The sequence below is a fragment of the Coffea arabica genome, chromosome 9e (assembly GCF_036785885.1).
Source record: "Coffea arabica cultivar ET-39 chromosome 9e, Coffea Arabica ET-39 HiFi, whole genome shotgun sequence".
NCBI lineage: Eukaryota > Viridiplantae > Streptophyta > Magnoliopsida > Gentianales > Rubiaceae > Coffea > Coffea arabica.
In genome coordinates, this window is record NC_092327.1 from 30,994,943 (window position 1) to 31,020,225 (window position 25,283).

At 39.8% G+C, this 25,283-nt stretch overlaps 1 protein-coding gene and 1 pseudogene across 1 annotated transcript; both read right to left on the minus strand.

Annotated features, from left to right (window-relative positions):
• Window positions 1-6,289: 6,289 nt before the first annotated feature.
• Window positions 6,290-9,200, minus strand: LOC113709893 (wall-associated receptor kinase 5-like). The gene is made up of 4 exons (XM_072065756.1): window positions 8,321-9,200; window positions 8,205-8,224; window positions 7,609-7,885; window positions 6,290-7,519 (listed from the first exon to the last, which is right to left on the minus strand). Exons 1-4 carry the CDS (start codon window positions 9,198-9,200, stop codon window positions 6,357-6,359), a joined length of 2,340 nt encoding a protein of 779 aa, XP_071921857.1. The 3' UTR covers window positions 6,290-6,356.
• A 1,544-nt stretch (window positions 9,201-10,744) lies between these two features.
• Window positions 10,745-15,377, minus strand: LOC113709892 (putative wall-associated receptor kinase-like 11; annotated as a pseudogene).
• Between the last annotated feature and the right edge of the window lie 9,906 nt (window positions 15,378-25,283).

The window sequence follows — 25,283 nt, forward strand, 5'->3', positions numbered from 1 at the left end:
CCAGGTACTCCGTAGTCGAGCGGTATGTCCTAACGTTTGTTCACGCAGCACAAAAATTCAGGTCATACATCCAGACTCACCTCGTCGTAGTGGTGACCGACCAACTCTTGAAGCAGATCTTGTCCAAGCCGGACATGTCAGGAAGGATGATCAAGTGGCCTGTAGAGCTGTCCAAATACGACTTCGACTACCAACCTGGGACGGCCATCAAGGCCCAGACACTGGCTGATTTCATAGTAGAAGGTGTTTCCTTTAGGCAGCAGGAGCCCAAACAGGCCGAAGAGGTTGGCGTTAAGTCAGCCGAGGCCAAACAGGTCGGAGAGGCTGGCATTAAGTCGGCTGAGGCTGAACAGGTCAGAGAAATTGACACAAAGCCGACTAAGGCCGAACAGGCTGAAGAGGTTGGCTCTAAGCGGGCCGAGACCAAACAGGCTAAAGGAGCTGACACCAAGCCGGCCGAGTCTGAACAGGCCAAAGAGGCTGCTACGCGAGCTGAGGCTAAGCAGGCCGGAGAGGCTGGCGTTAGACTAGCCGAGGCCGAACAGGCCACAGAAGCTGACACTAAGCTGGTCGAGGCTGAACAAACCAAAGAGACCCTTGCGTGAGCTGAGGCCAAACAGGCAGGAGAAACTGACGCTGAACCAGTCGAGGTCGAACGGGCTGAAGAGGCTGGCGTTAAACCAGCCGAGGCCAAACAGACCGGAGAGGCTGTTGTACGAGCTAAGGCCGAAGAAATCGCGAAGGTTGCCGAGCAGGCCATCCCGACCTGAACACTGTATGTCGACGGAGGTTCAAATAAAGAAGGGTATGGAGTAAGGCTCCTCCTGATCAGTCCTACGGGGGAAGAGTTGGCTTACGCCTTCAGGTTCGATTTTAGAGCCTCTAATAATGAGTCCGAATACCAAGTTTTTTGGAATTACGAAGTTAAAGAAGAACCGTTGAAAAAGTACGTCGCCAAGGCCTAGGAGCTGAGGAGTCAGTTCAAGCAGTTTACGCTCGAATAGGTTCCGTGGAGCAGGAATAAAAGAGCTGACGCCCTATCCAAACAGGCCTTCACTTCATTTGGCACGTTGAATAAGGAAGTGTTGGCAGAAGTCATCAAAAGTCGGGCGTATGAACAGCTGGACACCGCAGTAATTCAAGTGGTGAACTCATGGATGGATCATATTGTACGGTACTTAGCTAATGGAGAGCTCCCCTCAAACAAGGTAGAGACTCGAAAAATCCTCCTCAAGTCTCAGAGGTATGTGCTCACGGATAGAGTGCTGTATCGGAAATCATACCTACGTCCGTGGTTGAAGTATGTGACCCCTGAGGAGGGGGACTACATCTTGCGCGAACTGCACGAGGGTATCTGTGGAAATCATGTTGGCCCGCGGGTTCTGACCCAGAAAGGAATGTTGTCCGAATACTACTGGCCTACCATTTTCCGGGACTCGGCTGAACTAGTGGCGATGTGCAGGTCATGCCAACTGCACACACCAGTTCGTCATGCCCCGACTCAAGAGCTGATCCCCCTTCAGAGCCCATAGCTGTTCTTCTAGTGGGGAATAGACTTGCTTGACCCATTCCCTCGGGCCCCCGGAGGGTATGAACATCTAGTGGTGGCAATAGACTACTTTACTAAGTGGATAGAAACCGAACTACTCAACACCATCAGTAGCAGGTTGGTCCAGAAGTTCTTTTGGAGGAACATAGTCTATCGGTTTGGCATACCTCGAGCTCTGATCTCTGACAAGGGCTGCAGTTCGCCGACAGTTCTTTTCAAGATTGGTGTTTCGAGCTTTGTATTCGGCAATACTTCACTTCTGTGGGATACCCTCAAACTAATAGTTAGGCAGAAAACGTCAACCGAACTATCCTGCACAGCTTAAAGACTCGAATAGAGTCTGCTCGAACTGGATGGGTGGATGAACTGTCCACCGTACTTTGGGCTTACTGAACTACACGCTGGACGACCACCCAAGAAACTCTATTTGCCTTAACCTATGGAGCGGAAGCGGTAATTCCAGCAGAAATTGGTGTGCCATCAAGCAGGGTACAGAACTTCGTGGCCCAAGATAACGAGGGAGAGATGCGGTTCAACTTGGACCTGCTCGAGCAGAAGAGAGAAGAGGCAGCCATAAGAATGGCTAAGTACAAGGGACAGGTCGCGCAACACTACAATGCCAGGGTAAAACACCTCTCCGTCAAACCAGGGGATTTGGTTCTACGAAAGAACTCAGTCAGTCCCATCGTGGGTACGAGCAAGTTGGATCCGAACTGGGAAGATCCTTATGTGGTGAAGGAAGCAAATCGCGCAGGGTACTGTAAGATAGCCCACCTTAGTGGAGCGGAGGTCCCACGTACATGGCATAATTCAAATTTAAGGCTTTTTCGTTAGCGCTCCTTCACCCGAACTGTTTTACGTAGATCTGAATAAAGTTAAGGTCCAGTTCGCGCAATTGTAATTGGTCAAGGTTGACTTGTTTTAGAATGTAGCTCGCGCATGAATGAGTTAAGATAGTATGACAAGACAGATGTGAATGAAAATTTTGGCTAAGTATTTAGTAAAAGAAAGATTTCATTCGTTCAAAAGAAAATTTACAAAAGGAGCAGAACTCGTACAAAATGAACTGGATCTATCCAGTCCAGTGCCCTATTCCAATGCCTAGTTTTTCTAGTTCTCGCCCTCCTCCTCCTCCTCTTGCTTAGGTTCTGGGGTGGTCACGGGCAATAAGGGATCAACAACCAAGTTAGTCAGCTTGCGCCGCGCGAGTAGCCCTCTACCAAAAGGTCGACCTGCTTCAGCGCATTGGGGTTGTAGTTTGAGAATTTTCCCAGGTCGAACCTTGGTAGGTTCAGCTCCTGCACCTCCTTTAGGGCCTGAGTGTACCCATGTTGAAGCACAGGTCTGTTCAAGATGGCCAGGTTGCCCATAAAGTCTTCTGAGCTCAGAAACTCCCGAACACCCTCCAGGCCCCCTTCCTCCTTGGTTGTCGCAGCCTGCTTTGCCAGCTTGGTGCCTTTCTGCTGCTCGTCCTTCAGCTGGGAGGTCAGGGCAGCATTCTTTTTCAGTCCAGCTCGAAGTTCGAGTGGACCTGGGCGAGCTGCTTTCTCAGGCCCTCCGCCTCCGCTGTGGCAGCTTCAAGCTGACCTGATAGCTTTTCGTTAGCCGTCTTGGTCTCACTTAACAGGGGAACCAAGCTCTCATATCGCATGGCCAGCTCTGGACCTACCACGTTCATCTGGCAGTTCGGGTTCGAGAGTATCGGTCAGTCCAAGAAAAAGAAGAAGAAGATACGAGAAACACCTTTGGTAAGGACAAAAGGGACCCGACCTGAGCTACCCCCGCATAGTAGTAGTCGAGGAGGTCGGAGGGATTCGAGGTCTTGATGAAATTGTAGTCGCGAGGAAGGATGGTACCGTGCAAGAGCTCCAAAGCTACTTCCAATTATTGATCTCGGTCATTTACGGACAGCCCCCACTGGGGGCAGAAATGCATAGGGTGCTGATGCGTGATCAGCCTGGTCTGCGGGTCGAAGGGCGAGGTGCTCTTATGTTGCCACATATGAGGAGAGGCCTCAGTTCGAGCCTGCTCCTCGGGGGTGTTGACGCCATAATGCCAGAGCTGAGCAGGGTCAGGCGTCGACCCCCCTTCTCGAGCTGGAGATGAGGTCGTCTCAGTCCTAGTTTTCTTCGCCGTGGACTTCTTCCTTTTATTCTTTCCTAACTTCCCCGCCGGAGATGACTGAGCTGGAATTCATTGAACTGGTGGTGGAGGGGCCGAGCTGGCTGGAGCAGTAGAAGGAGCTGGGGTAGGCATGCTCGAGCTGCCAGTCCCCCCGAGAGATAGGAGTTGAGAAAACCTCTTCACTGCATAAATACAAGTTGAAACGATAAGTATCAGGACGAGCAGAGGTTGTCAGTTCGAACACACAAGGAAATAAGAGCAAAGAAATTACAGGTGGCCAGCCCATCCGAGAAGAGAGCATTGTTCTCGGGGAAGGGATCTGATGCGTTAGGTTGGATCAGACCGGCAGCCCAGAGCTGGGCATTGTTAAACTCCTTCACGTTCAACCTAATGTCCAAACTGAGTAGGCGCTCAAGCTCGGACACGGGGAGAGGCGAAGGGAGTGGATCGGAGACCTGGGTCTTAACCCTCCAGGTCGGGGGAGGAAGACCTATGTTCTTCACATAGAAGAACTGGGGCTTCCAATCCCGAATAGAGGAGGGTGCACCCGCGAACAGTTCACGGGTGGGGGTCTTCACCCCGCTCCTACGAGCGAAGTAAAACCACCTAGGCACATGACTGCTGACCTTCATCTGGAACACAGATCGGAATAGATCGAGCGAATAAGGAATCTCGAGCACGCGGTACAAGATAAACAAGCCAAGTATGGAACGACCAGCGTTGGGAATAAGTTGGGTTATATGAATACCCCAGAAGGTGAGGATTTCAAAAAGAAAATTGGGGATAGGAAGACGGAGACCAACTATTAGCGAGTCCCTATATATTGCCACGAACCCTGGGGGAGGTTGGCTGGGGACCTCCTCAGGTCGGGCAACTCTGGCTTCGAATTGGGTGGGGATGTCGAATTTCTCTGCCAGTTCGTCAACGTCCTTTTGTTCTAGGGCGGGAAAAATGGTGTTGACGTCACCAAAGTCGCCACCCGTCCTCCTCGAGGTCCCCACAACGGGTTGGTCTAGAGCTGCATGGGCAGTAACTCCGACAGAAGGATCGACGGGATGGTTAGGAAGACTCATTATCCGAACAGGAGACAGAACGGGGAAAGGTATGTACTCGGATTCGGATGAACTGGAAGAGGACGAGCTGGAGGAGGAAGTAGAAGAGCTAATATTTACGAGTACAGGACGGCTACCCTACGTCTAGGGGCTGAACTGGTGATGTCAGATCGCTCATATGAAGAAGACATAAAAGAAGAGAGAACTTACTGGTGAAAAAGGAGGGCTCGGATGCTAGGCAGGGTCTAAAGGCAAGACGCGCGAACTAACCCTCGACTTCTAAAAGCAGGACTGACGAGCGAACTCTCGAGAGAAGGAGGGAAGGAGCGAGCTAGCAAGCAGAGAAACGAACTGATTAAGTGAGGAGAGTGGAGTGAAAGTGACGCCTAGAAGGCCTATTTATAGGCGATCATCAAGGCGGGAAAATGAAGAGACATGCATTTAATTCGAATGAAATACTGGAAATCGCCATTATGAGGCGACGTGACGGTTGAAGTGGCGGTTGCTTGGGCGAACGTGACGGTTACTCGGGCAAGAGCAAGACTATGGGTCCCACACCAAATTGACACGCTGCCTCGGAATTTGGTCCAGACTCATGTGACTGTTCGATGACTCTAGACTCCATGAGGGGCTAGTGTGGTGGGGCCAATCAACCACGGTCACACGTCAGTTCGGGTAAAGTTCATCTATCAGCTCGGTCGGATCAGCTCGGATAGGGTGGTGGTCAGTTTGCGCAGGGCCGCCGTCTCTCCTACCAGATGGGCCTGGTGGGCCGTTCCCCCCGAACTCTTTGGAGCCACCCAACGGAGCCCTAGGAGGAATCCTTCTCTAATAAGACTCCATTTCCTATAAGGAGACTACTACCCTAAAGCCTATAAATACACCCCCACAAAACATAGCAAGGTACGCCACCAAAAGTACTATATACTGTTACTTTGACAAACAGCTCTCACTTACTTGATCGTCGGAGTTGCACCGGGGAACCAGCCCCGCTGTTTACTTCTCTCTGCAGGGCAGCTCGCTCACCTCGCTGGTACCAGTTCGCTGAACTGCAGTTCACTCAGCACGCCGCTGTTCAGTTCGGACACGCTCTCGGCAGTCGCATCAAATTACAAGCTTCATATGAATAATTACATGGGTTCCCTTTCTTCCTAGTTAAGGATGATCATATGGTTCCATTATTTGCAAAGAAACTATTCTTTTTTTTTCCTGACTTTTCTAGCTTTTATTGGATAAGGGTCATTTCGACCATATGTTTGCATTTTTCGGTGTACATTTTAAATCCATTTTTAGTTTTAGGATTTCTTTATCCTATTTGTTCACTACTTTGTAATCTCATGATTACGCAAAGAAAACCATAAATCTTGAATAAGCACTTTCCAACTGAAAAAGAAATGTTGATCTCAATGATTTTGTTTGTTTGCTTGCATTATTCCTTTCAACAACTTCGCCAAGTAAATATGAGGAAGTTTATCAAGATTATATGGAACCTTATTTGAATCAAGGGAGCATTTTTGGTCAATCAAAAGGCAAGGGAATGAATGCAAGAAAATAAGGTTTGGGATTGTTCAAAATGTTTTAAGGCCACTTAGCATCATTAATTAACTCTTAAAACAGATATGTATTCTATGCTAAAAACTATATAGATACTCTTCATTTCCTTCTGGGATTATATCAGTTTTGCAGCAATAGGAGCTTTGACCAACTAAGCAACCATCATCTTCATGAACTGTCTTTTCATCTACCAAACTCTTTCTCGCCATCATAAGTTTGTCAAGTTCTACAGCTACTTCTTTCATGGTTGGCCTATTTCGTGAATTCAGTTCCATACATTTCTTGGCAAGCATAGCCACAACAGTAATCTCCTCATGTTGACCTTCAGTAGAAACTGTGCCGTCTAGAATGTTGAACAATCGACCTTCGTTCATCCATGACTGGAACTGTATAACCAAGCCTTCATTTTCTTTATCAGAAGAAACTGCCTTTTGGCCTGTTAACAATTCAGCCAGAACCACTCCAAATGCATACACATCGCTTCTATCATTGAGTTGTCCAGTCATCAAGTACTCCGGATCCAAGTAACCAAATGTGCCACCTACTAATGTAGTCAAGTGACTCTTGTCTGTAGGTACTGATCTTGAAAGTCCGAAATCTGAGATTACAGCTCTGAAATTTTCATCTAACAATATGTTGCTCGACTTTATATCTCTATGGAAGATGGCTGTCGAGGCATGAGAATGCATATAAGCCAATGCTCCTGCAGATTCTCCAGCAATGCGTAAGCGATTCTCCCAAGAAATTGTTCTGACATTTGACTCGTCATGCAAATGGTTTGAGAGGGTGCCGTTGGAAACATATTCATAAACGAGCAATGGAACTTCAGTTTCTAGGCAGCAGCCTAACAATTTTACTATATGCCTGTGGTTTATTTGTGAGAGTATGGAAACTTCATTTATAAACTGAACAATTTGATCCTCATTAACCTTGTTGGATTTTTTTACTGCCACTATGCTTCCATCTAATAACATTCCCTTGTAGACTGTACCAAGCCCACCTTTTCCAAGAACCCGATTTTCACTGAAATTATTGGTAGCCTTGTATAATTCTTCTTTGGTAAAAATCTTTGTCTCTGAAATGCTTCCTCTGCTCGAAGACATTTGCTGCTTTAGTAACAAACCACCGTTCCTCCTAAAAAAATTCTTCTTTCTGATTTCGTCTTTTTTCTTCCTTAGCTTGTGATACAACAGGGTAGCAATGAGGATAATCATTAGAAGACTGAAAGTGAGCCCAATACCTATTCAAATTGACAAAGCAAAGATTAATGAGAGAATCCATTATGGGGAAGCATAGAAAAGTGAGATAGACATGAACAAATGAATCTACCTAATTCAATGGACAAAACAATGATGCGATTCCTTCGTTCTGGTACGCAAACTAGTTTGCCAATGTGTTTTCTATCACTCTTGTATCCCGGGAAGCAAGTGCAAAGATAGCCGCCAGGGGTATTCAAACAAAGTGCTTCCATGGGACAGTTATTACTTTCTTGAGTTTCACATTCATCAACATCTGCAAAAAGACTCAAAAAGTGCACCAAGAGCTTCATCCCCTTCACTAATATTGGTGTGAATAGAAAGTTGGGATCTTTGGTAAAGAACATGGCCTAAGAATTAAAGCACATATGTTTAACCAAAGACAACGTGTTATGACTTATCATTTGTCATGCTTTATAGGGGTGCTCCAACCCCATTCTACCAGGTATTTGACAATCTCATGAGTGTGATAAGAGTGTCGGGCAAGTCAGACAAATCCATTGACGGGTGAATATAGAGCCATTGCTCGTCCCATTAATGTTTTCAATAAAAATGGAAAGTATAAGCACTTAAAACCATAAGTGATCAGTACTGTAACGTGACTTTATGTGCTAGAGTTGAAACTGGTTAACAAAATTTCCCTTTTTTCCAAAATAAGATGCACAAAACTTGAATCTCATTCTCACTTGCTAAAATGTTTCATATGTTTTTATGTATCAAAATAAAAACTGTCACTTCAATATATAAAAAAAAAGAGAGAACAAAGAGACGTATTAATGTGTTACCTTCACATCCGTTGGGAAGATAAGGGTTTCCTTCATATCCAGGAGAGCAGCGACACTGATATCCAACGCCCCGAGTAGAATTAACACAGTAACTATTATCATGACATGCATAATCTGTTCTTTTCTTTGCTTCTTGACAACTTAAATTTCCAATTGACCAGTCGAGCACAATTGGCACTTGATAAGTTTCATCGCACTTAGACATATTAAATTTGCCAAAATCTGAGAATTCCTTAGCTGCAAGAATCAAAAATCCACATCGACTAGAATTGGATGACCAGGACATAGCCCTAGTGTTTATAGTATGTAAAAATGACTTGGAATCTGTGAGATCTTTTGGAAGACTAGCCTGACAACAACCTACGCCAGAGCATGGGGATGAAGACGCTGAGGGACTAATATCTGAGCTGTTCCCGAGGGCTGCACACCCTGTAACAAATTCGTTAGTTTTTGCATCAGTCAAATATGCAAAGATATCACAACCAATTGCAACGAATTTGTTTCTGGTGTGAGAAAAACTGAAGTGAGGACCGAGAAAATCTTCTCCAGGAGCCTCATTTTGCAAGTTCTTTCCTGAAGATCTATTATAAGTGAAAGAAAGAGCTTGTCCCATTATTCCAAAACTATCTTCTGAGATCTGATACACCACAGTTCCTTCAAAATATGGTAGATTTGCAATTCTGGAATCATTGCATGCGACTTCGAATTCTTCAGCAAAGCAACATCCTTTTCCAATGCCAAATGGGTAAGGAATGGTTAAATTACCACATTTTTGTTGGCAACCAGGCTTTGCACTAGATCCTAGTTTTGATCCTTGCACATGAAAAAACAATAAAGTGATCAAAGCTGAAATATGAGCTGGCAGAAAAAGAGGGTTCATAATTCCTACTCTTTGCAAGTTTTTGATATGTTGATGATATCTTATAAGCACATATCAATCGCAGGATTATCCTTGAACTGTGATTTGTTGAGATCATGGACTATGGGCACCTTTTACAAAGTTCTCTTTACTTTTTTGAGCACTAGAAGAAGTTGATATTTTGCTACTTATCATAATGCAGTATTTTGTTAAACCGGAAAAAATTGTTTATAAACTCTAACTTGCTTTAAATTAATAAGAATCATTAGAATGTTAATAACACTTATTTCCTCTAAAAACTCAAGTTGAGGTGAAATCTAAAACTTGCACCATTGTGCATTCACTTGCCTCTTGGGTGGTTCCTCAGAGCATAGAATTACCTTGGAGAAGTCAATGTCTACTGAAGCTTGATAGTGCAAGCTTTCCTTCGTTTAGATAGTTTGTTGTAATGGAGCACTATTTTTCTTATTTACATATTGTTTTTTTCTGTAACTATTTTGGAGGTCTACATAGTTTAATATGAGTTCATAATTGTTTTAAAATTTATGATTCAAAGTGAATACCTTTATTTGACAATATAATATTTTTTTAGAACTTGCTTTTGCTTGAGCCCTTTATCATCTCCTTCCTTGCCACTACCTATGATCATGAAAGATGTTGATTCTTGTCAATCGGCATGGACGGAGCCACTTTAGTTGTAATTATGATAATGCAAATGCAAATATCAAGGGCAAAAGCAAAAGAATACAATTTGTAAAAGAATAGAGAATAGTGGATCCTCTTCCAAAAGTTGTGGCTTGATCTTAATATATTGTGGACTAATATGTAAAAGAAATAAGGTGCTGTTTTACAATAGATTATGCTTGCTCATATATAATTTTATACAAGAGGATCCAACTTTTGTTTCTTTTAGTACTTCTAATTTTTTTCCTTTGGCCTACAACATGTCGGATTGCACCTTTTATTGTGTCTTCATGTTAATTTTTCATCATTAGAGCCAAATTAAAGTGAATGAGTCATACCCCATTAACAATAATCAACACGTTTAACATTTTTTAAACCCCATGTGAAAATTAATCCGGTGAAATAGAGAGAGACATGGATGAAGGTGATAAAGAGCACAAAAAAAAAGTTAAATTCAAGAAAATTTTATTGTGAGAAAAAACATGTAAACAAACATTTTCTTTTCTTGTCATTGCTCTTTTTTCAGAGTTTATACAAAAGGCGGCCAACAAAAGAAAACACTTTTACTTTTTCCCTGCAAATAAAAATAACAAACCTGGAATGAACAGTTGTACAAAAAATAAAAAAGCTACTTTATAATTTCTTCTTTTTTTTGCTTGTTTTATTCCTTTCAATATGTTTACTAAATAATTAAATTTGAGGGAGAAAATTGAGATTAAATGGAACCTCATTGACTGTATAGTGAATATTAACTTGCTTGGGTTGGGAGCATTTGTGGACAAATCAAAAAATTAAATCAACTCAATGTCTGCAAAGTAAAGTTTGGGATTAAAAAAAAAAGACAATACACTTAGTGCTCAAAAAATCAAATACATTATTCTTCAAAAGCTAAAAATATATTTTTGATCTTCTTCTGCTATTATATCAGTTTGGTAACTATAGGACCTTTCAATAACTGAGCATTCGTCATCATCATGAATACTGTTTTTATCTTCTATATTCTTTCTTGCCATCCAAAGTTTGTCAAGTTGTGTGGCTACTTCTTTCATGCTTGGCCTATTTCGTGCATTCAGATTCATACATTTCTTGGCAAGATTAGCTACACTAGTGATCTCTTCTTCTTGACCGTCGCCTGCCACTCTACTCTCCAGAATGTCAAACAATTGACCTTCGTTCATGGATGAATGAAACTGAATTACTAGGCCTTCATCATCTTTATTAGAAGGAATTGCTTCTCGGCCTGTTAACAACTCAGCCAGAACCACTCCGAAGGCATAGACATCGCTTCGATCATTAAGTTGTCCTGTCATGAAGTACTCTGGATCTAAGTACCCAAATGTGCCACCTATCAATGTAGTCAAGTGACTCTTGTCTATCGGTACTGATCTTGAAAGCCCGAAATCAGAAATAACAGCCCTGAAATTCTCATCCAATAATATGTTGCTTGACTTTATATCTCTGTGGAGAATAGCTGTTGAAGCATGAGAGTGCATATAAGCCAGTGCTTCTGCGGACTCTGCAGCAATACGCAACCGATTTTCCCAAGAAATTGCTGAGACATTTGGCTGATCATGGAGGTCGTTTGAGAGGGTGCCATTTGATACATATTCATAGACAAGCAATGGAACTTCAGTTTCTACACTGCAACCTAACAATTTTACTACATGCCTATGGTTTAGCTGCAAGAGTATGGAAACTTCATTAATAAACTGACCAACTTGATTCTCATCGACCCTGTTGGACTTTTTGACCGCTGCTACATTTCCATCTGATAGCATTCCCTTGTAGAGTGTGCCAGCCCTCCTTTTCCAAGTACCCGATTTTCACTGAAATTATCTGTAGCTTTATCTAACTCTTCTTTTTTGAATTTCAGTTATGTTTGGATTGCATTTTCCGTCATTTTTCATGGAAAAATTACTGTAGCGATTTGATATATGTGAGGGAAAAAGGTGATAGGGAAATGTGATCACGGAAAATGACAATATTTTCTGACGGAAACAAGCAATCCAAGCATGGCATCGACATGCTTCCTTTACTTGAAGAGATTTGCTGCAGCAGTAATAGACCACCATTCCTTTTAAAGTATTCCTTCTTTCTGATTTCGTCTTTTCTCTTCTTATGCTTATCGTACAACAGGGTACCAATGGCAAGGATGGCTAAAATACCAACGGTGAGCCCAATAGCTGCTCAAGTAGATTAAAGTGAAGATTATTGAAAGAATCCACTGAGGAGGAGTCAGAAAGGCATGAACATATGGGATTACCCAAAGAAAGGAACAGAATCCTGATGTGATTTCTTCATTCTGGTATGCAGACTAGTTCGCCAATTTGTTTGGTATCACTCTCATATCCTGGGGAACAAGTGCATAGATAGCTGCCAGGAGTATTGAAGCAAAGAGCTTTCTTGGGACAGTTATTATCTTTTGGAATTGTACATTCATCAATATCTGCAAAAAGACTCGGGTGCCCAGCAGGAACTTCATCGCCTTTTGTTGACTCACAATCACGTGGATTAGAAAGTTGAGGTTTGTGATACATGAAATTTTGGTTAGAATGTATGAACAATCTCGAATGTGGTGCCTTTCAAGTTCAGTTCTGCCTAGTTCTGTTCAATTGATGTATTTCTTATAAATATTTGAGTAAACTTGTACAACTTTGATGCAAGCATTAAGTTGTCAATTCATATAATTAAATTGGTATAAAATTCACGATTATAACAAATCCGCACAAGTTTATATCAGATGTAGTAAGGATTACATCAATCAGATAAAACCAGACCAAACTCAATATGAGAGGTCTCATTTCCGAAAAGTCTCTGAGACTAAATTCAAGCCAAATATGGAATTAAGAATTGAATCCAAACATGATGTCAAATCAGGTCATATTTTGCAATGTTAAACACAGAGTATATAAAATAATCAGGGATTAGTAGCCTACTTTATTTGCTAGAGTTAAAACTAATTGAAATGATGGAGAGATTTTATGTGCCAGATTTTGCTACATGTTTTATATATCAAATAAAATTTTATCCTTTGAGAAAAAGGAAAAAAAAGGGGGAATAAGCAAGAAAAAAAAAAAGATATAATGTGTTAGCTTTGCACCCTACGGGAAGATAAGGGTTTCCGTTGTAGCCAGGAGAGCAGCGACACTGATATCCAACACCGCGAATAGAGTTAACACAGTAGCTGTTCTCACCACAAGCATAATCTTTTCTCTTCTTTGCTTCTTGACCAGTCGACCACTATTGGGATATAGTAAGGTGTAAAACAGTTATCAAATTTATGAAAATCAGAGAAATCCTTAGCTGCAATGAATGAAAATCCACATCGATTCGATTTAGCTGAACAGGACCTAGCTCTGGTATTAATGGTATACGCCCATGTCTTAGTCCTTATAAGATCTCTGGGAAGACTAGCCTGGCAGCAACAGATGCCAGAGCACGATGATGATGTCGAGGGACTAATGTCTGAGCTGCTGCAGAGGGCTGCACAGCCCGTAACAATTTCCTCAGTTTCTGCATCAATCAAGTATGCATAGATATCGCAACCTACTGCAACGAACTTTTTTTTGGTGTGCGAAAAACTGAAATGAAGGCCGAGATCATCTCCCCAACATGGTTCGCCGTCGCGGGTCGCGGTTGTTCCACATCCGTTACGGTATATCGATTAAATATCGGGTGATACACAAGTTAAAGTATATAAAATTTTCAAAAATTCTAAAAAAATTATTAAAAATAAAAAATAATATAAGCAATACAACTATCAAATTAAATTTGATAAAAAACCTAAGTTAACATAGATACCATGTAAGTCTTTAAAAAAAATGACGTAGTTCTAATTAATAAACAAAAGATGTTGAAAAAAACCCAGTTCATTTGTTGTTAACTAATCCAATTTAATATTTGTTGGACTATTCTAATCTCTTGTTCCTTTGGTGTTAGGGGGGTTGAAATGTTGAATGAATGGAAACGTGAATGCATTCAAACAATAGAGGAATGAAGTTTTAGGTATCCCACTTTGACCAAGAAATGTTTGTTCGGGTTAGAGAGAAAGTTGGAAAGGACGTGAGATAGAATCTGGTGGCCTTTGAGCTGTAATTTAGCTGTAATTTTTTCTTTTTTCTTTTTTTTTGTTGGGTGTTTATCTCTCTCTCTCTCCTCACTCCATTCTATCCCCTCACATTCCCTCGTACACAACCCACACTGCCTCCCATAATCCCTAGAAAACGTTTCCATTCCACCGCCTTCCCCACTTTATTTCTCTGTCTCTCTCTTCTCAAGCTCCACCATCATTACCAGTTTACCACCACCCACAAAAATCTCCAAAACCCCGAATCCCACAAAAGTTTTACAGATTCATCTTTCCACGGCCTCCCCCCCTTTATTTCTCTCTGTCTCTCTCTTCTCAAGCTCCACCACCATTACCAGTTTACCACCACCTACAAAAATTTCCAAAACCCCGAATCCCACAAAATTTTTACAGATTCATCTTACTTCCAAATTTGCTCCAATTCTTCTTGTTGTACTCCCAATCTGAAGATTATGATCAATCCCAACGAAATTACGAGTCTTACAATCACAACCCTCAAGAAACCTCAACTAATTATGATGGGTTGCACTAGCAGAAGTGATGGAATGAGGATGGCAATCGGTGGGAGAAAGAAGAAATCATGCGGGTGATTTTGTTGTCTGACTCGCGAGTTGACTCGGCCAAACTCGGTAAGTTTTACTGATTTCTTATTGATTTGAGTTGACTCGGTAAATATCGACCGAGTCAATCCGAGTCAACTCGGATTCCGGTGAAACGGCGATGCGGGTGTCGGTATCGTACCGGTGAGCCCCGTTCCGGTTATGAATCGGCCGAGTCAACTCGGACTCGGCCGATTTGGCCAACCATACTCCCCAAGGAATGTCATTCCAATTCATTCCTGACGATTTGCTGTAAACGTAAGGAAGAGTTTGCCCAATTGTTCTGAAATTATCTTCCGAGAGTTGATAAACCTCAGGCGCCCCGTAGAATGCTAGAGTTGCTTTTCCAGAGCGGTCGCATGCGATCTCGAATTCTTCAGCAAAGTAACAGCCCTTTCCAATGCCGAATGGGTAAGGAATGGATAAATTACCACATTTTGGGGGGCAACCTTTCTTCACAATAGATCATGATTTTGATTCTTGCGCTTGGAAAACCAACAACGTTAGAGCCAAGAGATGAACTGGCAAACGGAGAGGTGCCATTATTCCAACTCTTTGGCAAGTTCTAATTGGAGTGTAGTAGGAGAGGATGTGATATTGGCTTTAAGATTCTCTTTTGAGCAGAATTATATGTATATGTCTATAAATAGTATTGCTATTACCTTGATCCCAAAGATTGAAAATGCTATAAAAATGAAGGATTTTCAGCCCATTTCTTGTTGCAATACTTTGTATAAGTGCTTCTTTGGAATTTTGGCAGCTAGATTGAAATGTGTTCTGCCTACTATTATCAGTGATACTCAAAATGCCTTTGTCAAGGGCAGGCATATTATTGATAATGTCCTAGTAATGCATGAACTAGTGAGAGGATATCAAAGGAGTGGGGGTAAGCCCAGATCTGTTTTGAAAATTGATGTTATGAAAGCATATGACTCTCTATGTTGGGAGTATCTCTTTGCTGTCCTGGAAGTGCTAGGATTCCCTGATCAGTTTAGAAGATGGGTGGTTTTATGTGTCACTACTGCAAAATTCTCACTCAATCTCAATGGATCACTTATTGGATGTTTTTCCAATGAAAGAGGTTTGAGGTAGGGGGATCCCATTTCCCCTTACCTCTTTGTGATTGCAATGAAAGGATTTAGTGCTTTGTTTAGTTGGCTAGTTAAGCAAACTGGTTTTGATTTTCATCCTCATTGCCATAAAATTGGGCTAACACATTTGACTTTTGCAGATGATCTCTGTTGGCTTGTCAAACCAGCAAAAATAAAAGTTCCTACTCTAAAAATATGAATTCGAGTATAGCGGTAAGTAGGGTCGTATCCACAGGGACTGGGTGATTTATTTCTTTGTGAAAAATGGGGGATTAGGAGAAATTAACTAAATAGCTCACTTGAATAAAAATAAAGATAGTATCACAAAATTAAATAAAACTAAACCAAGAATAGGCAACACTCTAGTCGAAAGTCTAATTTCCACTTTGATTCATTTAACTGATCATCGATGTAAAGGTGAAATAACTTATTTATAAATAACTGGTTATGATTGTCAACACGCTCTAACAACCTGCCTCTCCTTACTGTTTCGATAACCACAACACGCTCTGTGGCTATTTTTCTTGCCAATTAAGCAACCCTAAACAAGCTCTTAGGATTTAACCTATTGACAGCATTAATAATTAGAGAAGCTACCAATTCTAACCAACAAACACACAAGTTCGGTTCATTTAAGTTAGATTATATATTCCCGTAACATAGATTCGAAAGTCTCTTTTACAATCAAATTATATCACGCGTCACAGATACTAAAACTATCAAACAATTACGGATTTGATATTTTAGATGACACTAGACTATTTCAACAATTAAATATTGATCAAGTTTTTAACTGTAGGAAATAATCATAATCATGAATGAACAGAGAATATATAAATACTCATAAATAAATGAAGCAAACAAATCAAATTAGATTTCACAGTATAGTCGAACCAAAGTTTCAATTATCCTTCAACTAGAAAAGAAACTAGCCGCTCCTCCCGGTAGATTCGCGGCCACAAGAAATACTAGGGTTTATTGTAGAGAAAAAGAGGAAAAAGAATGAGTGCTGCCTGAGTGACGGCTCCCCCCTCTTTCTTATACTCCTACGAGATTAGTCTAATGCCACAGGAAGAAGGAATACGTCTCCTAAAAGGAAAAAACTTCATTTTCTAGTCTTATTCTTACTTAAACTAACAAAGTAATAAAAATTCAATAGGCTAATTACTTTTCAAATGGAATGCATCACTCCACAATTGATCAGACTTCCAATTTGTGTCTAATGTAGCAACAAGGAAATCCTATTAGCCTATTGAATTTCCTCTTCTTCGAGAATTTCCCGCACAAAGTGATAGCGAACATCAATGTGCTTCGTTCTTGCGTGAAAGACCTGATTCTTTGCTAAGTGAATAGCACTCAGACTGTCACAAAACACGTCAATGTGTTTTTGACCAACTCCCAAGTCTTCAAGCAATCCTTGAAGCCAAATTGCCTCCTTCACAGCTTCTGTAATCGCCATATACTCTGCCTCCGTTGTAGACAAAGCCACCGTTGACTGCAAAGTAGACTTCCAACTAACTGGCGCCTTAGCAAACGTGAACAAGTAGCCAGTTGTAGAACGTCGCTTATCCAAATCACCTGCATAGTCAGAATCACAATATCCAACTACACATTGACCAAGTGATTTATCCTGCTCAAATACTAATTCAACATCTATGGTATTTTGAATATACCGTAGAATCCATTTCACAGCTTGCCAATGACCCTTGCCCGGATCATGCATAAACCTGCTTACCACACCAACTGCCTGTGAAATGTCGGGTCTCGTATATACCATTGCATACATCAAACTACCAACTGCATTAGTATACGGGACTTTCGCCATGTATGCTCGCTCTTCATCCATTTTTGGAGATAATAGGCTACTAAGTTTCAAATGAGGAGCAAGCGGAGTACTTACAGGTTTTGAATCTTCATTCATGCCAAAACGTTGTAGTACCTTCTTCAAATACTGCTTCTGTGTCAGACAAAGGCTAATTACTTTAACCACCAATCTTGCCTTGTAGCGAACATCAATCTTGGCAGGAAATCTTTCTTTCTTTGCAAATATCCACTTGCATCCAATTGCCTTCTTGCCCTTCGGTAGTTGTGTCAACTTCCACGTCTTGTTCTTCTGAAGAGATTGCATCTCTTCGTCCATAGCATCTTTCCATCTATAATCTTCTATACTTCGAGCTGCTTCAGAAAATGTGGATGGAACATCATCAACAACTGGAAGTGCATAGGCCACCATGTCAACAAAACGAGCAGGTTTATGAATTTCTCGTCTTGCTCTATTGACGACAATTGACTCTTGCTGCTGTTGAGGTTCTTGGGTTGAAACCTCTTCCTCATCTGACTCCTCTTCTGCCATGGGAGAGTCACTGATGGTTCTATTTGCTGGGCTTACCATTATTTGCTCAAACTCTACCTGTTGCGGAGTACCACTGGTTCCATCTTGTGCTACCTTATTCAACATGTCAGATTCATCAAAGGTAACATCCCTACTGATAATGGTTTTCTTTACTTCTAGACACCACAACCGGTATCCCTTAACTCCAGTATTAAAGCCCATAAAGAGAACCTTCTTTGCTCGTGGATCTAATTTTGATTCATTTACATGATAATATGCAGTAGAACCAAAAATACGCAAAGAATCATAATCTATTGCAGGTTTTCCAGACCATATCTCTTCTGGAGTCTTGCCACCGATTGCAGATGATGACAAGCGATTAACGAGATGTTGAGCGTATGTCACAGCCTCAACCCAAAATTTTCTGCCTAACCCAGCATTAGACAGCATGCAACGTACTTTCTTCACTAGTGTTTTGTTCATACGCTCTGACACCCCATTCTGCTGCGGTATTTTTTTAACTGTGAAGTGTCGAACTATGCCACATTCTTGGCATATCTTCTGGAAGGGATCACTCTTGTATTCTCCACCGTTATCTGTTCGGAGGATCTTGATCTTTCTTCCCGTCTGGTTTTCTACCTGAGCTTTCCATTTAAGGAAAATCCCTAGCACCTCATCCTTGCTCTTCATAGTAAACATCTAAACTCTTCTAGAAAAATCATCAATAAAAGTGACAAAATAATACCTGCCACCAAGGGATGGAGTCTTGGCAGATTCCCACATATCTGAGTGCACATAATCCAAAATACCCTTGGTATTATGGATACCAGTGCCAAATTTCACTCTTCTTTGTTTTCTCAGAACACAATGCTCACAAAATTCTAATTTGCAAACTTTCGTACCTTTCAATAATCCTTGTTTGGCAAGATTTTGCAAAGATTTTTCACCAGCATGTCCCAATCGCATGTGCCACAACTTTGTTGCCTCCGCATCCTTCTTGCTATTGGAAGATGTTGCTACTGCTGCTGTCCCAACAACTATACTACCTTAGTAGTAATACAGATTATTCTTCCTCACACCTTTCAACATCACAAGTGCTCCCGAAGTTACTTTAAGAATTCCATCTCGCATCTTTACTTCCAAACCTTTTGATTCCAAGAGTCCCAAGGAGATGAGATTCCTATTCAAATTCGGCACGTACCGAACATCCTTCAAAATTCTAATGGATCTATCATGATTATGCAGCTTGATTCAACCTATCCCACCTGTTTTACATGGATTGTCATTTCCATGTACACAACTCCACCATCAAGTTCTTCAAATTCAAAGAAGCACTCCCGCATGGGAGACATATGATAGGTACAAATTGAATCCAAAATCCACTCATCTGGATGGGATGTTAAAGGTGATACAGCCAAAGAGAAATCTGATTCCGCATCACTTTTGCATTCTGTAACATTTACGTCTTGCGGAGCTTTCCCTTTTCTCTTTAATTTTGGACAATCTTTCTTCCAGTGCCCTTTCTCACAACAGAAAGCACACTCATCTTTGGCAACTCTGCTTTTCGATTTGGACCTTCCTCTCTCCCCTTTGATTGGTGTTGCTGACAACCTCTTGCCACTAATGCGTCATCTGCTGTAACTACTTTATTCTTCATTTTATCCTGTTTTCTCAATTCATGAGTATACAAAGTAGAATATACAGCATCTAAAGACACATTTTTCTTCCCATGAAGTAACGTAGTTTCCAAATGTTCAAATTCATCAGGAAGGGATGACAACAACATCAAAGCCAAATCTTCATCTTCAAAATTTACATCTAAATTTAACAGGTCTGCTACTAACTGATTAAACATAGTGATGTGTTCATTCATAGTAGTACCTGGTTGGTAATCGAATCGGAACAATCGTTTCTTCATTAGGAGTTTATTCTGACCACTCTTCTTCAGAAATTTCTCCTCCAATGCCCTCCACAATTTCCATGCAGAAGTCTCGTTCTTGAAAGCATATTTTTGCTCTCTGGACAAACACGATCGAATAGTTTCGCATGCCAACCGATTTATGGTACTCCATTCCTTCTCTTCTATGTTATCTGGTTTCTTTTCTTCAATGACAATGTCAAGACCCTGTTGGAAAAAGGAATCCATGACCTCGCCTTGCCACATGCCGAAATGGCCAGTACCGTCAAATGTCTCTACCGCCACCTTCAAACTTGACATTGGAATCCTCGACCATGTGGACGAGGAAGCCGATGCCCCAGATATAATTCTTGACGTGGAATTGTCAGATGCCATTACAGACTCAAATGATAGTATTCAATATAACAAACAACAAACAAGCTAAAGGACGAACCTTCGGCTCTGATACCACTTGTTGGGGAAATCGGGTAATTTTTCACTCAAAAATACAACTAGTGATTAAACCGATTCAGTAATTCCCAAGAAAAATCGTCGAAACAATCTCCTTAGACAGAATTACCATTCCAAATAAATTCTCATGAAAGGCTGGAGGGATCACAAGCGGTCCCACTTAAAATCCAGTCTCCTAGACAGAATTTACGTGCACGGTATATTATCACAACTAGACCCGTGTATACATAAATATTACGTACACACGAATAAGAAAATACACCCAAATGAATCGTATAAAACACTACAAATAAATCCGACAAATATAGACAAATATATTGAATACTATGCTTCAATAGAAAAGAAACTACTAAATAAGTGCGGAATAAATAAAAGAGATAAAGAAAGAACGCACCCAAAAAATTGATAACGGAGTTCGGCCAATTTTGCTTAATCTCCGAACACCGCTCAAGCGACCCGCTTTTATAAATTTTTGGGAGAAGAAAGAATTACAAAATCCTTTTGGGTAATTCTTTTGTTTTCTTTTTCTTTGGTACAATTGAATTGATTTGCTTGAGAGTTATTTATAACTCTCAAACCCTTACCCAAGCTCTCAACTCTACCGATATGGGATATAAATTGATGCCACAAATTCAACAATTGTGACTTGAAAAAGTCTACAATTTAGGCTTTGAATTCAAGGCTTTGAATTCAACAGTGAAATGGGTGCATCAAATCATGTTGAAAAGGAAGCCCTTTTGGGGTATTAAGAAAATTGTTGAAACTAAGGCCGGTAGCTCAATCGTTTATTCAGAACGAAATTGGGAATGGTTTTCAAACAAATTTTTGGTATGATGTATGGCATCTTGTGGGACCATTATTCTTGCAGTTTTTAGAAAATCTACTATACTGCTTTAGGTGCAACTCTCAAGATACAACGGCTAGGTGCATTGAAGATGGAAAATGGAAGTGGCCTCAAGGTAGGAAAGTGTCAAAGGAAGTAAAACAACTGAAGTAATTAACTCCTGAAAGTTTTGTTGCCAGATTGCGAAGATCAAACTAGATGGACTGCAAGTGGCAATGGTGTTTTTTCTGCTAAATCAACTTTGAAGGCAATCAGATGTAGAAACCCAACAGTGGAATGGTACAAATTGGTTAGGGTAAAATCATACACCAAGATGCTCCTTTATCTTATGGCTACTTTGTAAAAGAAGATTGGTAACAGTTATAGGTGGCAAACCAACTCACTTAATTAAATTTACCCATACTCGCCCATAAATAGATGGGTATGAGTATCTTAAATTTTTGTATATTGATATAAATGGGTTACCCAATAATATCCATTTATTAAATGGGTATTATTGGGTAACCCATCAAATCCAATTAACTCATTTAGAATTCTCTTCCCCCATGTCTCTTCTCTTCCCCCACCCATTTTTTTTTTCAAACTTTTTATTTTGTCATGATGTTAACTACTTTTGTTCCATTATTATTATTATTTGTTGATTTTATCTTATTATTTTATTTTCTCTTAGTTTGTTAACTTGTTCATTTTTCAGCATTACCAATTTATGATAAATTTTAGCCTCTTTTCTTATCTTTCTAAAATGAAAATTTAAATTTATATATGAAAAAAATGTTAGGGGTTTAAAATTTTTGGATTAAGTTTTTATATTAACTTTTATAGTACTTAGTTCAAAATTTTATATTCTTATTATTTAATTATTAAATAATATGTAATTTTGTGACATAGAGTATAAATGAAAAAAAATTGGTAATTAGGTTTATTGAATTGATAACTTAGTTTGCAAAAATAAATTTAAATGAGTTTACAAAAAGTTAAAATAAATGGGTAATTGGGTTACTCAATTCATTTTTTGATTTATCCATTTATACCCATCTAATTAAATGAATATAAATGGATTGACTCACTTATACCCATTACCCATTACCCATTTTACCCAACCCAAATCCGACCAAGTCACCCATGTTGAGACCTCTAGCAACAGTGGATAGATTGAGGAAGTGGGGTTTGAAGGTGGAATCAACAACTTCTGTTTTTTGTGCAACAGCTGAAGAAAATATGGATCACCTATTCTTTGATTGAACAGTTACTCAAAGAATTTGGCTAAAGGTGCAAAACATGTGTGGTGCATTTAGAAGTAACTCTCTTGGGATTGTGAAATCGCTTGGCTTGCTCATCACTGGTCAAAGGCTTCATTCTGCAATCAATCCAAATAGTGTATACCATTTGGAGAGTTCGAAATAAAATTAGATTCCATTCAAAGGAGAGATCAGATGTGGATATTCTTGTTAGGAAATTGGCTTAATTTTTTTTTAGGCAGGTTTTTTATTTTGTGTGGAAATAACTAGTTTTTTTAATTGGTTTTAGTTACTTAAAATAGTAGTTAAGAAATTTCTTATTTCGTTTAGGATTTAGAAGTTATTTCCTATTCTGTACAAGTTTAGAAATTAGCACTGATTTTCTATTGTTAGTTGGGTTTTGGCCAAATAATATTTCCTATAAATTGGTGGGTTGACATACTACAAAGAGACACACAAAGGGACATACAAAAGGTGATATGTAGCCTTATACATGGGTGGTGAGAGAGAGTTCTTGGGAGACGAGAGATTGTATACAAGGGTTGAATTTGGGTTCAAATTATATTCTTGTATAGGATTTTTCTCTTATAATAAAGAACGAGTTTCTCTCCATGGACGTAAGATCAATGGTGGAGACGAACCACGTTAAATATTGTGTGACCTTTATTTTTCTTGCTTCTGGCTTTTTTGTCATTAAATTGTTGTATACTTGATATCTTAATAGTTGTTTGTTCCCCGCTTGGATCCTAACAAGTGGTATCAGAGATTGGTTGCGAGACTGGGCTATTTATAAGCACTTGGATTCTAATAAACTGAATGGTTGGATCAAGAGTTTAGTTGTTCATGGTTGGATCCTGGTTAACTATTGAAATCAAGTGGGTTGGTGGCTGTTACCAATTGAACAATTTAATGAGTGGTACCCTTGTTTCAATGGCTTAGCAAAAAGCATTGATGGTGAAGGACGGGAAGATGAAAAGCATGGACACACTTGACGGTGAATCTAGGTAAATGATTCAAGGGTCAAGAAAAAGGTGGAATCCAATATTGATTTTGGATGTGAATCGATGGAGATTTTCTCACACTTCTAACGGTTGATACTTCATCCCGGTGGATTTTAGATCTTGGTTATGTTTTTTGGATGGTGTGGCACGTGTCTCAGAGAAACAAAGATATCTAATTTCCATGTACCGAAAAACTCTAACAGTTTCTAGTTTTTCATTTTAGGTGAAGTTTTGGAAACCACACGTGGCGAGACAGTTCTGAGGATGGGAAGAAATATGGTAATTTTACCACTTGGTTGCCTCAATGATTAGGATTAGAGCACACAGAAAGGGATTCCAGGTTGCAAGTGGTGGTGAAAAGAAATCATGCAAAGAGAAACAGTGAATTAAGGCACCTTTTTGCGAATCAACAGGAGGTTAGATTCGGAGTAACTACACATGGTCATTTGTCGATTGAATCAATTTGGTATCAGGACTGTATTGATTTGGGTGTGTAGTTTAGAACCATATTATTTGGTAGTTGAAGGTAAATGATTGCTAAAAAAAATATTCGCCAAGGTGGAGATTTGTTAGGAAATTGATTTAATTTCTTTTAGACAGATTTTTTGTTTTGTGTGGAAGTAACTAGTTTTCTAATTGGTTTTAATTATTTGAAATAGTAGCTAAGGAATTTCCTATTCGTTTAGGATTTAGAAGTTATTTTCTATTTTGTACAAATCTAGAAATTAGCATTAGTTTCTTGTTGTTATTTAGATTTTGACCAAATAATATTTTCTATAAAGAGGTGGGTTGGCATACTATAAATAGACATACAAAGGGACACACAAGAGATGACATGTAGCCTTATACATGAGTGGTGAGAGAGGGTTTTTGAAAGATGAGAAATGGTATATAAAGATTGGGTTTGGATTCAAGTTGTATTCTTATATAGCGCTTTCTTCTTATAATAAAGAACGAGTTTCTTTCCGTGGACATAGACTCAATGGTGGAGTCTAACCACGTTAAATATTGTGTATCGTTTATTTTTCATACTTGTGACTTGTTTATCATGAAATTATTGTATATTTGATATCTCAATAATTGTTTGTCCCGCGCTAAAATTCTAACAATTCTTGATATCATTATTAACACAGGCCATTATGTAGCCGTTTCTTGGGATAAAATTCCCAGGATTAAAGAGAATTGAATGATGTTGGAGGACTGGGGATCCTTACCAAAATTTTGATATAGCATATATTTGTAGAGTTCCAAAAATATACTGTAGAGAGGAGTGTAATAGTGATATTAAGAGGATCTGTGTAAAATCTGATTTCCTGATATTAATAAAATTTACCATTACTCTTTGTCTAGTTTTGATGGTTTGAGTATACTGTTTTGTTTCATTAGCACGTGTATATAGCAGTGCTTTGTACAAAGATCAAGAAGTGGGATAATATAAAATTAGCCAACTTAAAGTTTCTTACTTTTTTAGCATTATATAGTGCTATGTTTTTAACTCTCCATCGCATTTTTTTTTTGATAATTCTATGGTTTTTAACGTTGGTCAAGTGGGGGAAAATGCATATATTTGAAATTAGCATGGAAAAATGTAATTACCATATATGTTTAAAGAGGCAAAGTGTGATTAGCTTTCAAAGTTGTCCTTAATTACGATTTGACATGATAACATATATTTCTTATACATACTTATATTTTGTTGATTTACTATATCTGAACTCTTTACCACCTTCTTCCTTGCTACTCTTAGTTTCACAAACTAAATTTTCTCATCCGTTTAAAAACATGAAACATGTTGAAAATTTGAATTTTTGCAAATAAACTTAAACTGTGTCACCATATTTCAAGTGCCTTAGAGCACAG